This window comes from Camelina sativa, chromosome 11, assembly GCF_000633955.1.
Source record: "Camelina sativa cultivar DH55 chromosome 11, Cs, whole genome shotgun sequence".
NCBI lineage: Eukaryota > Viridiplantae > Streptophyta > Magnoliopsida > Brassicales > Brassicaceae > Camelina > Camelina sativa.
Window position 1 is genome coordinate 39311604 of NC_025695.1, and position 14526 is coordinate 39326129.

At 37.7% G+C, this 14526-nt stretch overlaps 5 protein-coding genes across 5 annotated transcripts in view; 2 read left to right on the top strand and 3 right to left on the bottom strand.

Moving 5' to 3' along the window:
- The window catches only part of LOC104725587 (pyruvate dehydrogenase E1 component subunit beta-1, mitochondrial-like), a 4589-nt gene extending 1380 nt beyond the window's left edge, over positions 1–3209 (top strand). The window contains exons 4-15 of the mRNA XM_010444263.2: positions 295–375; positions 464–490; positions 585–647; positions 755–841; positions 1070–1195; positions 1687–1820; positions 1908–1980; positions 2067–2132; positions 2327–2365; positions 2475–2599; positions 2697–2811; positions 2908–3209. Of these exons, the coding sequence (XP_010442565.1) occupies positions 295–375; positions 464–490; positions 585–647; positions 755–841; positions 1070–1195; positions 1687–1820; positions 1908–1980; positions 2067–2132; positions 2327–2365; positions 2475–2599; positions 2697–2811; positions 2908–2958 (987 nt within the window). The 3' untranslated portion in view covers positions 2959–3209. The remainder of the gene's footprint in view (positions 1–294; positions 376–463; positions 491–584; positions 648–754; positions 842–1069; positions 1196–1686; positions 1821–1907; positions 1981–2066; positions 2133–2326; positions 2366–2474; positions 2600–2696; positions 2812–2907) is intronic.
- On the bottom strand, positions 3628–5472 carry LOC104728773. The gene is made up of 2 exons (XM_019232609.1): positions 4253–5472; positions 3628–4167 (listed from the first exon to the last, which is right to left on the bottom strand). Exons 1-2 carry the CDS (start codon positions 5336–5338, stop codon positions 3745–3747), a joined length of 1509 nt encoding a protein of 502 aa, XP_019088154.1. The 5' UTR covers positions 5339–5472; the 3' UTR covers positions 3628–3744.
- LOC104725456 (probable serine/threonine-protein kinase At1g54610) lies at positions 5554–9565 on the bottom strand (the record flags this gene model as incomplete). The annotated part of the gene is given in 7 exon segments (XM_010444266.2): positions 5554–6142; positions 6288–6414; positions 6507–6607; positions 6721–6948; positions 8008–8325; positions 8774–9058; positions 9144–9565. Coding segments are annotated over 7 exon segments (1779 nt in total). The 3' UTR covers positions 5554–5815.
- LOC104725588 lies at positions 9636–11734 on the top strand. The gene is made up of 2 exons (XM_010444264.2): positions 9636–11112; positions 11198–11734. The coding sequence occupies exons 1-2, from the start codon at positions 10027–10029 to the stop codon at positions 11618–11620; spliced, it is 1509 nt and encodes a 502-aa protein (XP_010442566.1). The 5' UTR covers positions 9636–10026; the 3' UTR covers positions 11621–11734.
- The window catches only part of LOC104725590 (ubiquitin-conjugating enzyme E2 27), a gene marked incomplete in the record, with an annotated part of 4895 nt that continues 4101 nt past the window's right edge, over positions 13733–14526 (bottom strand). Inside the window, 2 exon segments of the mRNA XM_019232613.1 lie at positions 13733–14016; positions 14106–14180. Coding sequence (XP_019088158.1) covers positions 13909–14016; positions 14106–14180 — 183 coding nt within the window.

Sequence of the window (14526 nt, forward strand, 5' to 3'; positions counted from 1 at the left end):
TCTTTTGGGTTCTTTCATGGGTTCTGTCATGGAAAATGGTGGATTTTAGAGGACTCTCATAGATAATGTAGTAGTAACATTTTAGAAAAGCCAACGAGTGTGGCTTAAGTTAGATTTTTGTATTTACAATTTTTGACAGCCTTCAATTTTTTACATTGGAGCTGACTAGTAAAATCAAGCTGATGCGGCCTTTATTTTATTGTCAATATATCTGAAACAAGTTTTTCCTTGTATAAGGATTTTCTCTGATTGTTATATTACTGCTTACATTTTTGTATGTAATTCCTTGTTTAGATGACAGTGAGAGATGCTCTAAATTCTGCTATTGATGAGGAAATGTCTGCAGATCCTAAAGTATTTGTCATGGGTGAAGAGGTTAGTTGCAGCTGACATGTTTGATTTATTCATCTGCCATTTCTAATCAAATATCTAAGAGTTCATCCTTTTTATCTTCTTTTTGTAGGTTGGCCAATATCAGGGTGCATACAAGGTTAGAATTATTTACAATGGTACTTGATTTTTCCACTTAATTATCTCTGTTTTTTACCCTGATCTGATGCTGGAGGTCTATCATGTACTCATAGATCACTAAAGGTCTTTTGGAGAAGTATGGTCCTGAGAGAGTATACGATACCCCTATTACCGAGGTTTGAAAATTTTATTATATTATGTTGTAGTGTCCATCTGCAATCCGTATGTCCATGTTTATAGATTGAGAAGATTTCTGACAGTCCATCTTTTAATCACTTTCTAGGCTGGATTTACTGGAATTGGAGTTGGTGCCGCCTACGCTGGGTTAAAGCCTGTTGTAGAATTTATGACGTTCAACTTCTCTATGCAGGTTGGCCTTGTTTTTCTGTATTTCGTTCATACTACTGTTTGCCTCATTCGTTGACTTGATTATTCATCATTTGTTGAGTCACGGAAACATGCACTGTGGTACAAATATGTTTCCAGGCATCATTGACTTTTAATTTTATTTCAGCATCTTATACGATTGACATTAAGGTGCACAAAATTCCTATTTATTTCCCAATGTGTATCTTAATATCTTTTGGACTTTTTTCAGGCAATTGATCATATCATCAATTCTGCTGCAAAGTCAAATTACATGTCTGCTGGACAGATAAATGTACCCATTGTCTTTAGAGGACCCAATGGTGCAGCTGCTGGTGTTGGAGCTCAACATTCTCAGGTAAATGCTAATGCAAGCTCTGTGCAACAAAATTTTCTTATAATGAATAATTTGTTGCTTTGCATTCCTTTAAACATTACCTTCAGCTTCTCTGAAACTGATAATGATAGTCGAATAGGATCAAGGAACTAAATTATGGCTTTAAAATGGATCAGATTTCCCCTAAATAATCAGGCATTCGGCTGTATGATTAAGATAAAGGTTCTTAGTACGGTGGCATGCAGCTGTTTTCTCCTGATGTGGCAATGCAAACATGAAAGTATGACTGTTTGTCTCTCAGAAGGGGCGCGTACAATATTGAACTGTATGACTAACTTGATGATACATGCATTTAGGAATTATCACTGTCTTTCTAGTGGGTCATTTCACTATATGACTAATATGATAAACACAAACACAAGATATCAGGATTATCAATGTTGATGACTGGCTGGATATTTCATTTGTACATCTGGATCTTAAATGGGGATATTCTGTTCTACATTTTGCAGTGTTATGCAGCATGGTACGCCTCAGTTCCTGGTTTGAAAGTTCTCGCTCCGTATTCAGCTGAAGATGCTCGTGGTCTTCTTAAAGCTGCCATTAGAGACCCTGACCCTGTTGTCTTCCTTGAAAACGAGTTACTGTAAGTAGCATGCGTAGCTTGAATTCTGACATATAATTAGATCCCACAGTCACATATTATGTCCCTTTAATTGGTTCCATCATGCAGATATGGTGAATCATTCCCTATTTCAGAAGAAGCACTTGATTCAAGTTTCTGTCTTCCCATAGGCAAAGCCAAGGTACAGTCACCCGGTATCTATATGTCTCTTTAATTTGTCTTCAATGTAGCAGTTGGATGCTTTAATGTTGTCTTGGCCTATAACAGATTGAACGAGAAGGAAAGGATGTAACGATAGTAACTTTCTCGAAGATGGTCGGTTTTGCTCTCAAGGTATGCCATTTTCCCACTTCCACGAGCACCTTTTTAGTAATCAAAATTGAGAACTTTTTTGTTAGTTTGATGGCTATAACTCAAATCTTCCTTTTGTATGGATATTTGCCGCACATGCTTTGTTTTTACAAATTGGTGCTTCACCTTGTTCCGTGACTTTCATTAACCTTTTTTTTTGATGTACCTGATTCTAGGCCGCTGAGAAGCTCGCAGAAGAGGGAATAAGCGCTGAGGTATGAAGATTTTAGATTTCAGATTTCTTTCTCTACCTAAAACCGATATTGTGATTCTGCTCAAAACCACTTCGTGAACTCAAGTTTTTTTTTTTTATAAAATGTTTAGGTAATAAATCTTCGGTCAATCCGTCCGCTTGACAGAGCCACCATCAATGCTTCAGTGAGGAAAACAAGTAGATTGGTAACAGTTGAAGAAGGTTTCCCTCAACACGGAGTCTGTGCAGAAATCTGGTTAGCTTCATTTCCTTCACTCAATAGAGATCTTATATTCAGTTGAACTGTATAAAAAAATTTAAACATGGGTTTAACTTTTTTGGCTTTGGATCAGTGCGTCGGTTGTAGAAGAGAGCTTTTCATACTTGGATGCACCAGTGGAGAGGATTGCAGGAGCTGATGTTCCAATGCCTTATGCAGCTAACCTAGAGAGATTGGCTCTTCCTCAGGTTTGTACTGTCCCTTATTTTTTGCATAGAAACTTGTTCAAATGGTATATATATATCTCGTTCTTTATTGATGGAAATGAGATTATAATGATGCAGGTAGAGGATATCATCCGAGCAGCAAAGAGAGCTTGTTACAGATCGAAATAAAATCGTCAACATCAACACTTTTCTTTTTTGGATCTTTAAAGGGAAAGGAAAATAAGAAAAAAAAAGGAGAAAAATGACCTCTCACTTTTGCTATAAAACCACCATTCCTCCTGATTTATTTCATCGTTTGCTATGATTCTTTGCTGCAGCGGTTTTCGTTCTTCTTTTTGTCCTTCCCAAGTTGATAATTCTAATCTTTGGGGTTTAATTGATGAAATTGATCGAGAACGCTAGTAAAGGAGTTTACAACACGTTTTTTTTTTCCCAACAAATAATGAATGAGGTGTGCCTAAATCAAGTTTTCGATTCTGGTATTGTTGTTTAAGGAGTGTAGGACGGAGTTTAAATCCAATGGTAGCATTGACTATAATTTGGATGATATGATTGTAATTTGATTTAAACGCCGTTGATCATCAACCCATATGGATTAAAAAAAAAAAAAGTAAAGCTTTGGTGTGAAAAAATGTTGCTGTAGAAGAGATTCTCATTGACTATAAATGTTGCATCTCGTGATTTTGCTATGCTTGTGTTGTCACAGCAAGAAGACAAATTTAAACAAGATCCAATATTTGAAGCAGCAATCAAGAATACAAATTCACGACTTTTTTTTTTTTTTTTTTTTTTNGCTTTGTCATGCTCTTTAGCAAGAAACCTTGCCACATATGGAGTACATAAACCTGAAACATCAAAAACCAAGAACATTGCATTAAATATGTAGAAATCATAGACAGTCTTTGAATAAAATCATAGACAATCGTAGAAAATTGCATTAAATTTTGAATAAAGTTAATTACCTTTGTGAGAATGAGAGAGAGCTGAACGCTTGGCAATCCGAACCATAGACAGTCTTCTAACTGTCTCCAACATTGCCACAAACGGTTTCTCCCTTGCTTTGTCGATGGTCTTGTTGAAAGATTCTGTGAAGTTGTTGTCAACATCTTCGCAATAACCCCCCAACTTATAGAAGGCACGACACCAGCTCTTTGGTTTCGACTTCATAACATCATCATACACACCAGTGTCATAAGCGTGTATCTGTTCCAGTCTCTCACCGAACTGTTTTGCATTATAGCTCCAAGCCATATGCCAGAGGAGTGGCTTGATTTGCTTCTTGGAAGGATGAGTCTTCTTCAAGTTCCCATAGATGTGTCTAACACACATTCTATGCTCTATTTGTGGTAACTCCAACTCCACAGCTTTTATCAACCCCTAATTGAGAACCAAAAACCAAACATATTAAAAACGAGAGCATTCACATTTATTAACCAATATAATAAATTAGTTAGATACATACCTTTTGTCGATCAGACACTAAAATGTAACCATCTCCCTCGTTTAGATCCAGGTCAGTCTTCAATCTCTTCACAAACCATAACCAATTGTCTTTGTTCTCAACTTGAACAACACACCAGGCTATTGGATAGATGCCATTGTCTGCATCTCTGCCTAATGCAGCAAGCAACTGTCCCTTGATCTTTGCCTTTAAGAAGGCGCCATCAACTCCTATTATTGGCCGGCAAGTCTGTTTCCAAGTTCTTCTAAGGGCATCGAAACAAACATAAAACCGATTGAAGACGTCTTGACCAGCATCATTCTTAATTGTATCAATCTCCACAACAGACCCTGGATTTGCTTCCAAGATCTCAGCTTGGTAATCTCGCAGTCGTGCAAACTGTTGTTCATACTCATACTCTATCCATCCCAAAGCCTTTCTCCGAGCAGCTTGACATTGTGGCCTAGTAGCGGATATCTTCCACCTTTCCATGATAATCTGTTCAATCCTCAAAGGCTTGTAATGATCCGGTTCCTCTCTAATCTTATCGAGAAAAATTCTAGCTATGACTGGGACCTTAAACATCTCACACTCGCCATTGGGGGTACAACAATGCTTATCAATGTATTTCGTAATCTTCCACAAAGATGCGTTTGGAAGAAGTGCAGCAAACACTTTCCACTCACAATTGCCCTTATCCCCAACACATCTAAACCCGAGTTTATCTTTGTCATACCTGTATTGCTTCAAATTGTAACCAGTATGTAGTGCATAGTCCAAGACACTCTCCTTGAATGCGACCCCATTGTAGAAGGATTGGTCTTTCCACAAAGTTCCATCACCACGTCCGATATCCGTAAACACCCTCTCTGGACCCGCACCACGACCACGACCCGCACCACGACCACGACCTTCTTCCTCGTCGTCACTTTCTGGGTACGTATCATGACGAATCGACTCTTCAGCATCGGTAAATTCCTGAGCAAGCATATCGACGTGAAATTCATCTCGATCCTCTCCTTCTTCATCGTACTCTCGTTCTCCAACACCATCTCTTTGCCCAATACCATCTTGTTGCCCAAAACCAGATCGGATTATTAAATCCATCGATTCAATTTGAGAAATCGATGGTGAAATTTGATTTTCTAGGGTTCGTCGCGAGAGAAAACAAAAAAGAGGTTAAAATGTGATTTTAGGGATTTCTCGGTTGAGGGTTATGTTTCTAATCGGGTCAAAATCAGGTTTTAATCGGGTCGAAATCAGGTTTATTTTGGTTTGTAAACTTCGTCACTCGGTTAATCAAATAGTAAACCAATTAAACCTATAGCAATGGTGAAATAGATGATATCTTCTATTCTCATGGAGATACAAAACGTAAATTACAGATATATGGGTATATAGATTGAAAAGAATTTCAGGAGAGCCATCTGGGACGGGGGTAAAGATCGGGCTCCATCTGGTACGATATCATAGTTCTCATGGGAAACCAGGACGTTTTCCCCTCTCTGAATCGTAACGGAAGCAATCTCTTATTTTTGATGCACTGATATAACTCCCCCACAGCTCATTTCTCATTCATCTATCCTATCTCCGGATCCCAAAAACTTCTGATCTGCTCCTGAAAAGTAAGTCCATCGATAGCCCGAGCGCTGGAGGAGGTTTAAGTCCCCATATGTACTTTCTAGAAGAAGCCCCACGAGCACCGTCTTTGTTTGATATCTTTCTCATTGATGTCCCTTCCCCGGACTTGTATGATCTCGACAACCCCAAAGAAGTCTCAGGCTTTCCACCAAATACTGATCTTTTCTTTGACTGATCTTCCAATGGGTGCCCAACTGCACCGTCCTGGTGAGGAGGCGGAAACTTCTCACTCTTGCTCTTTCCATTTGTTTGTGATATCGCTCTCCATCTCTGCAAACACACATTAGCAAGTGGAAACATTACAGAACCTTCTGCAGATTCTCACGTTGAAACGAAAGAGTACCACGCTCATATGAAGACTGTGTTTATGTATGTGTCCATTAGTGTAAATGGGGTAAGATGAGGATTTTCTCACATTTAAGTTTGATTGGCTCTCGGCATTAGCTTCTGGGGCTGGAACAGCTCGACCAGTGCGATCCCCACGATACCTTATTCTCCTGGCTCCATCAATACCACTACCTTTTCCAGCAAGACCCTTTTGCCTAGAATTACAATAAATGCAGCGACGAGAAGAGACCAATCACAAATCAATCTAATTGATAGAAACACACAAAAAGAGATATGAATTACATACCTTCTTGCCTCTTCGTCCCTCAGCTTTACATTCAGTTCTTTGGAAGGTGGATACTTTGGTAAACTTGAAGGATCACAGGGTAACGGTTCAGAAGTAAAGAACTGCACATGCAAACCAAATAATATAGCACTTTGATCAGGAAGTGTGCTTTTGCTTGTATAAGATTTGATCACACACTAACCAATTGAAAGATTGGAGGAAAAGGATTACTCACTTCAGTAGTCAAGGCCGAGGTAGAAGTTCCTCGATCAGCAGGGTCTATAGCGAGAAGTGTCTCGACTAGATGCACAGAGGATGGAGGGAAACCATTAAAGGCTTCAGCCACACAGCGTTTGTACGGATGTTGCGGCTTAAAAAGAGTTGCGTTTGGCAGTTTGTACTTCTTCCAGTACGATTCTGAAGGGGAGCCACATAATTTGAATATCTTATGAAGTTGTTCGACCTACAACGAACAAGTTAGGTAAGAAAAACGGTAAACAACAATCTTATTAATCTTATCATACACAGAGTAATCAATTCACCAACTATTCATTGCTCTCTATAATGCAACTCAAATAAAGAGGGCCTACACAGTTGTATCTAACAGAAACTTAAAAATTCTTAAACAGACTAACTAAAACAAGATAAACATGATGCTGTTTACCTCGGTTCTTCCTGGCATAACGGGCTTGCCAGCAAGTAACTCTGCCAAAATACAACCAGCACTCCAAAGATCAACACCAGTTCCATAGTTGGTAGCTCCAAGAAGAAGCTCAGGAGGACGGTACCAGAGCGTGACAACACGACTAGTCATAGTTTGCTTTTGCTTCGGGTCATAAAACGTAGCCAACCCAAAATCAGCAATCTTGAGTATCCCATCATTATCTATAAGAAGATTAGAACCTTTGATATCTCGATGTAAGACTCCTCGACTATGGCAATGCTCCAATCCAGATAGTAGCTGATTCATAAAGCATTTGACCTGAAGAACCACCAAGAAATAAAAACTCCATTATGAATGATCTAGATATGATACACGTTTGTATCTTTGGTACTGTACTAATCATACTAATCTGATTTTAATTACCTAACTTAACATTAAGTCAAATATGCACAGCTAATAAAGGAACCTAAATCCAATGAATGAGAGTCAGAAAAGACGTTGAAAATTCACCAGAATCAGAAAAACATAATTCAAAATTGGGTCCACCGAAAAATAATTCTAGTATCACCAAAAGCACAAAAGAAACAAAAACCAATCAGACGATAACATTACCATATGTGACCTAAAATAAAGTATCCTAAAGACAAAAAAAAAAAAAAAAAAAAAAAANGTTAGGTAAGAAAAACGGTAAACAACAATCTTATTAATCTTATCATACACAGAGTAATCAATTCACCAACTATTCATTGCTCTCTATAATGCAACTCAAATAAAGAGGGCCTACACAGTTGTATCTAACAGAAACTTAAAAATTCTTAAACAGACTAACTAAAACAAGATAAACATGATGCTGTTTACCTCGGTTCTTCCTGGCATAACGGGCTTGCCAGCAAGTAACTCTGCCAAAATACAACCAGCACTCCAAAGATCAACACCAGTTCCATAGTTGGTAGCTCCAAGAAGAAGCTCAGGAGGACGGTACCAGAGCGTGACAACACGACTAGTCATAGTTTGCTTTTGCTTCGGGTCATAAAACGTAGCCAACCCAAAATCAGCAATCTTGAGTATCCCATCATTATCTATAAGAAGATTAGAACCTTTGATATCTCGATGTAAGACTCCTCGACTATGGCAATGCTCCAATCCAGATAGTAGCTGATTCATAAAGCATTTGACCTGAAGAACCACCAAGAAATAAAAACTCCATTATGAATGATCTAGATATAATACAAGTTTGTATCTTTGGTACTGTACTAATCATACTAATCTGATTTTAATTACCTAACTTAAAATTAAAGTCAAATATGCACAGATAATAAAGAAACCTAAATCCAATGAACATAAAGGACGTTGAAAAATTGGGTCCACCGACAAATAATTCTAGTATCACCAAAAGCACAAAAGAAACAAAAACCAATCAGACGATAACATTACCATATGTGACCCCAAATAAAGTACCCTAGAAGAAAAAAAAAAAACCTTGAAAAACATTAAAATCATCACAAGAAGGATATCTATCATTAACACATTAACTTCTACCTTATCTGTTTATCACAAATGAGATCAAACCCATTCCCCATCTATCATTAATAAAATAAGGATAAGGAAATTAAAAAAAACAGACCTGAGGAAGATCAAACTTGAAACCTTGAGTAGCAGCAAGACCAGAGAGATCATGATCCATATACTCAAAAACAAGGTAGAGACTACAAGAAACCCGGGAAGTAACCAAACCTTGAAGCTTAATAACATTAGGATGATCAAGCCTTCTCAGAACAAGAATCTCTCTAGCCATAAACTTAACACTCTCTGCTTCCAAATTATCAAACCTAACTTTCTTCAAAGCTACAATCTTCCCAGTCAATAGATCTTTCGCCTTGTACACATTACTATACGTTCCTTGCCCAATCTATTATATCAATAAAAAATCAAAACTTTAATCAACCAAAAACAAAAAAAACAAAACTTTCTAATTTACAGAACTGAGTGAGTACCTTCTCGAGCTTTTCGTAAGAGGTAGCTCGACGAGGTGTTAAGTCTTTGATTGAATTGCCGCAAGCAGCAATAAGCCACGGAGGCCATCCTTCTGGAGTCGAACGGACACTCATACCCGGACGACGAGATGAACCGGCGGAGAAATCGCCGGTGTGCCATGTTCTCGCCGGCTGAATCTGAATCGAAGCCAAATCCTTTTTCTTCTTCTTATCTTCGATTTCCACTACAGAAACGGCGGTGGTGGTGGTTGAAGCAGAAGACGAAGAAGGCAAATCATCTTCCGTCGTCTTACGGAGGTCTCCCGGAGGAGGTTCATCGGAATTATTATTACTATTATTGGTATGATTAGGTTTGTTGTCTCCGGTGGATTCCTTGCATAAAACGCATCCCATCGGCTGAATCGATGAAGCTCTCTCTCTCTCTTTGTCTCTGTCTCTTTAGCTTAGCATTATCATCGCCGAAGAGCTCAAAGTTTTTCTTTTTTTTTTGGGAAAACGTCCTGGTTTCCCATGAGAACTATGATATCGTACCAGATGGAGCCCGATCTTTACCCCCGTCCCAGATGGCTCTCCTGAAATTCTTTTCAATCTATATACCCATATATCTGTAATTTACGTTTTGTATCTCCATGAGAATAGAAGATATCATCTATTTCACCATTGCTATAGGTTTAATTGGTTTACTATTTGATTAACCGAGTGACGAAGTTTACAAACCAAAATAAACCTGATTTCGACCCGATTAAAACCTGATTTTGACCCGATTAGAAACATAACCCTCAACCGAGAAATCCCTAAAATCACATTTTAACCTCTTTTTTGTTTTCTCTCGCGACGAACCCTAGAAAATCAAATTTCACCATCGATTTCTCAAATTGAATCGATGGATTTAATAATCCGATCTGGTTTTGGGCAACAAGATGGTATTGGGCAAAGAGATGGTGTTGGAGAACGAGAGTACGATGAAGAAGGAGAGGATCGAGATGAATTTCACGTCGATATGCTTGCTCAGGAATTTACCGATGCTGAAGAGTCGATTCGTCATGATACGTACCCAGAAAGTGACGACGAGGAAGAAGGTCGTGGTCGTGGTGCGGGTCGTGGTCGTGGTGCGGGTCCAGAGAGGGTGTTTACGGATATCGGACGTGGTGATGGAACTTTGTGGAAAGACCAATCCTTCTACAATGGGGTCGCATTCAAGGAGAGTGTCTTGGACTATGCACTACATACTGGTTACAATTTGAAGCAATACAGGTATGACAAAGATAAACTCGGGTTTAGATGTGTTGGGGATAAGGGCAATTGTGAGTGGAAAGTGTTTGCTGCACTTCTTCCAAACGCATCTTTGTGGAAGATTACGAAATACATTGATAAGCATTGTTGTACCCCCAATGGCGAGTGTGAGATGTTTAAGGTCCCAGTCATAGCTAGAATTTTTCTCGATAAGATTAGAGAGGAACCGGATCATTACAAGCCTTTGAGGATTGAACAGATTATCATGGAAAGGTGGAAGATATCCGCTACTAGGCCACAATGTCAAGCTGCTCGGAGAAAGGCTTTGGGATGGATAGAGTATGAGTATGAACAACAGTTTGCACGACTGCGAGATTACCAAGCTGAGATCTTGGAAGCAAATCCAGGGTCTGTTGTGGAGATTGATACAATTAAGAATGATGCTGGTCAAGACGTCTTCAATCGGTTTTATGTTTGTTTCGATGCCCTTAGAAGAACTTGGAAACAGACTTGCCGGCCAATAATAGGAGTTGATGGCGCCTTCTTAAAGGCAAAGATCAAGGGACAGTTGCTTGCTGCATTAGGCAGAGATGCAGACAATGGCATCTATCCAATAGCCTGGTGTGTTGTTCAAGTTGAGAACAAAGACAATTGGTTATGGTTTGTGAAGAGATTGAAGACTGACCTGGATCTAAACGAGGGAGATGGTTACATTTTAGTGTCTGATCGACAAAAGGTATGTATCTAACTAATTTATTATATTGGTTAATAAATGTGAATGCTCTCGTTTTTAATATGTTTGGTTTTTGGTTCTCAATTAGGGGTTGATAAAAGCTGTGGAGTTGGAGTTACCACAAATAGAGCATAGAATGTGTGTTAGACACATCTATGGGAACTTGAAGAAGACTCATCCTTCCAAGAAGCAAATCAAGCCACTCCTCTGGCATATGGCTTGGAGCTATAATGCAAAACAGTTCGGTGAGAGACTGGAACAGATACACGCTTATGACACTGGTGTGTATGATGATGTTATGAAGTCGAAACCAAAGAGCTGGTGTCGTGCCTTCTATAAGTTGGGGGGTTATTGCGAAGATGTTGACAACAACTTCACAGAATCTTTCAACAAGACCATCGACAAAGCAAGGGAGAAACCGTTTGTGGCAATGTTGGAGACAGTTAGAAGACTGTCTATGGTTCGGATTGCCAAGCGTTCAGCTCTCTCTCATTCTCACAAAGGTAATTAACTTTATTCAAAATTTAATGCAATTTTCTACGATTGTCTATGATTTTATTCAAAGACTGTCTATGATTTCTACATATTTAATGCAATGTTCTTGGTTTTTGATGTTTCAGGTTTATGTACTCNGGTTCCTTCTTGAGAGTGAGATTCGGGTTTTGTTAAAAACGACGGCGTTTTCGAGGAGTGAGAGTCGAGTCTTTTGCACGTAGGAGTGAAAAATGGCGGTTTTCCGTTAATATGTAACGGGTGGTTTGACGTTAAGACTCTGAAATAAAACAAATTTCATTTCTCTCTCTTATTTATGGTATTTTTTTTTTTTGTATAGAAAGGTCTCTGGAAAAAAAAGTGGTTTAAAGTTTTTTTTTAAAAAGCTCTGTTTTTTTTATTTTATGTATTGTTATCATCTGTGAAAAAAAAATTGAATTGAAGCACAAAAGTTATTCTACTTTTTTTCTTTTTTCTCAGATAAATTTGACTTTGTTGTAGTTTCTGTGTGCTTTTTCTTTAATATCATTTAAATATATTAGACTCATTTTGTCAACGAAAAAAATATTGCTGGAAATTAAAAAGAAAATATTTTGTTTACGAATAAATATGAAAAAGATGTGGTATGTTCTTCTGATGTACACATAACTGATTGCTCTTTTTGCAAACTTGTTCAGTTGCAAAACAAAAAAACAAACAAAAAAAAAATCTACAATTTCTAGCATAACATTTTTTAAAAAGAATGTTGCAAAAATTTATTTATTTGACTTTATCTACTTTATATTGTATCAGTTCTAATAACACTGATTAAGAAGGGCAACAGAAAAAACAAAAAATCTAAAGATAATAGATCTCACTCAATCTTTAACCGGTCAAACATGAAAATAGTAAATAAAATGCGTATTCGATCACTCTCTCTAGAAGATTTACATTACCAAATCGCATAGAAAGAAAGAAACAAAATGTTACACAAAATATCTCTCGGGTCTCTCCTCCACTGAAACAGTATTTTCGGTTAATAAAAAAACATAAGTTTGGTACCTATCAATCAATTTTGGATTTCATAGAATTTATGTACATCATCAGCAAGTACAGTTTTTTTTTATTCATTATTGTAAGACCGACCCGTGGACTAAACCAATCCATAACTGAAATTGTAGGATACGGACGAACCAAGTGAGTGTTTTGGTCCTCTCTCTATAGATTCCTTCCTCATTGCTGCACTCTCCACTTCACTTATTTTATTACCAATAACACTAAATTTTAGTATTAAATATTCGATAATTTATTTACAAATAAAAACAATCAAAAAGCAACTTCATAATGATCAATGCGGACCACAGTATCTTATATTTATCAAGTAATGTTCCACTAAAAAAATTTGATTTTTCCAAGCAAATAAGTCTCTCCTAAAGACTAATTCAAATTCAAGTTTTGAAAGAGCCAAATACTAAAAAAGTAAGAAACCCAAAGACCACGCCGACGACATTGCTTATGCACGTTTTGTCGAGTAGAGAGAATAGAATTTTCTTGAGTTTCTTCCTTCTTCAAAGACAATGATAAAAAGGAACTTTGAAAAGGCAGAAAGATGTAAATGAATGGGTCAACGTTGGAATTTTTGGGTAGTTGAGTTTCCATACCAATTTAGACGTTTGGCTTTCTTCTTTCACTAAATGCTCTGTCTTTAATAGTCCCAACTTCTTATCTCTCTCTCTCTCTCTCTCTCTCTTTCAATGGTCTTTTATCACTTAAACCAAAAAGACTAGAATTGTTCAATCTGAAAACTTTAGTTACCACAGTGAAACCCTAGCCTAGTATCAGTATGAATGATTTGGTAAGATTTTGGTTCTGATTCAAGTTTAATCGTCCATCAAATAAATTACGACATTTCTATTTCAAAGTGAGTTTATTTTCTTCTTATTATTCAATTTTAACCATCTTGGTTGTAAAGGGTTCAATTATTTGGAGTGGTTACTTCGGTTTGGTGTCATAGGGGATTGGTTTGGTTAATCTGGATCGGACATACCTACAGAAACCCATCGGTTCTATGATGAGACCCGACCTAAACCAACCAATTCTACCAACCCAAAGACACTGAATTGATAAATCATAAATAAACCTGACACACTCCTTACTCAATGATCTACTAGATAAGATCTCCTTTATGGATATAGCATTTGCATTTAGTAATCTTTTTAAAGCAGCTTCACTCTTATCAGCAGGCAAGAGCAGAAACACAGCACATAAGAGTTATAAACCAAATTTAAATCATATATCTAGCGCCAATGAGGCTTGTGTTGATATATTCTACCCAGAACAGAGCTTTTCTAGCGCCAGATTCTCATCACCACCACTTGATTCAATAGCACTCCTAACCTGAGCATCTCCAAAACCCATCTCCACAAGTTTCTTGACCTGTGGACAAATATCAATCCAACACGAATCTTTTAACTACACAAACCAGACACTACATTAAACCTTTTAAATCCATTTCAACAACTCACTTTTTCCTCTAGAGAAGAGTTCTTGGCGAAAGTCTCAGTCCAGTAGCGAGCTGTTGATACAAATACTTGATAGTTCTTCATGTACTGTAAACACCAGAGATAATGTATTGCATCAAAGAGACTAAAAAAAAAACAGGGAAAAACTGAAGATGATGAAAGGTTGATGTAGAATAATAATAACCTGTTCAGCTACAACAGCATCTTGAGGGTCTTTGGGCTCAGGTGCAGAGAGTAATGCCTGGACTGAAACAAGAGCAGTCTTCAGAGTAAGAGCTGGACTCCACTGGTCTTTCAAGATATCCAAGCATATTGCACCACTCTGGCTACTAATATTTGGGTGCCTGTAGGTTCGATTAACATGAATCATCCACAAAGATTGAACAAACTAACATACAATCACATCAGTAGTGACCCTTAAAAA

What these genes read in the sequence shown, in the direction of transcription:
- LOC104725588 (XM_010444264.2), top strand. Translation starts at nt 10,027, where the DNA reads ATGGATTTAATAATCCGATCTGGTTTTGGGCAACAAGATGGTATTGGG. An exon ending in TAGTGTCTGATCGACAAAAG is followed by an intron (nt 11,113 to 11,197) that starts GTATGTATCTAA and finishes GTTCTCAATTAG; the next exon opens with GGGTTGATAAAAGCTGTGGA.
- LOC104728773 (XM_019232609.1), bottom strand. Translation starts at nt 5,338, where the DNA reads ATGGATTTAATAATCCGATCTGGTTTTGGGCAACAAGATGGTATTGGG. An exon ending in TAGTGTCTGATCGACAAAAG is followed by an intron (nt 4,168 to 4,252) that starts GTATGTATCTAA and finishes GTTCTCAATTAG; the next exon opens with GGGTTGATAAAAGCTGTGGA.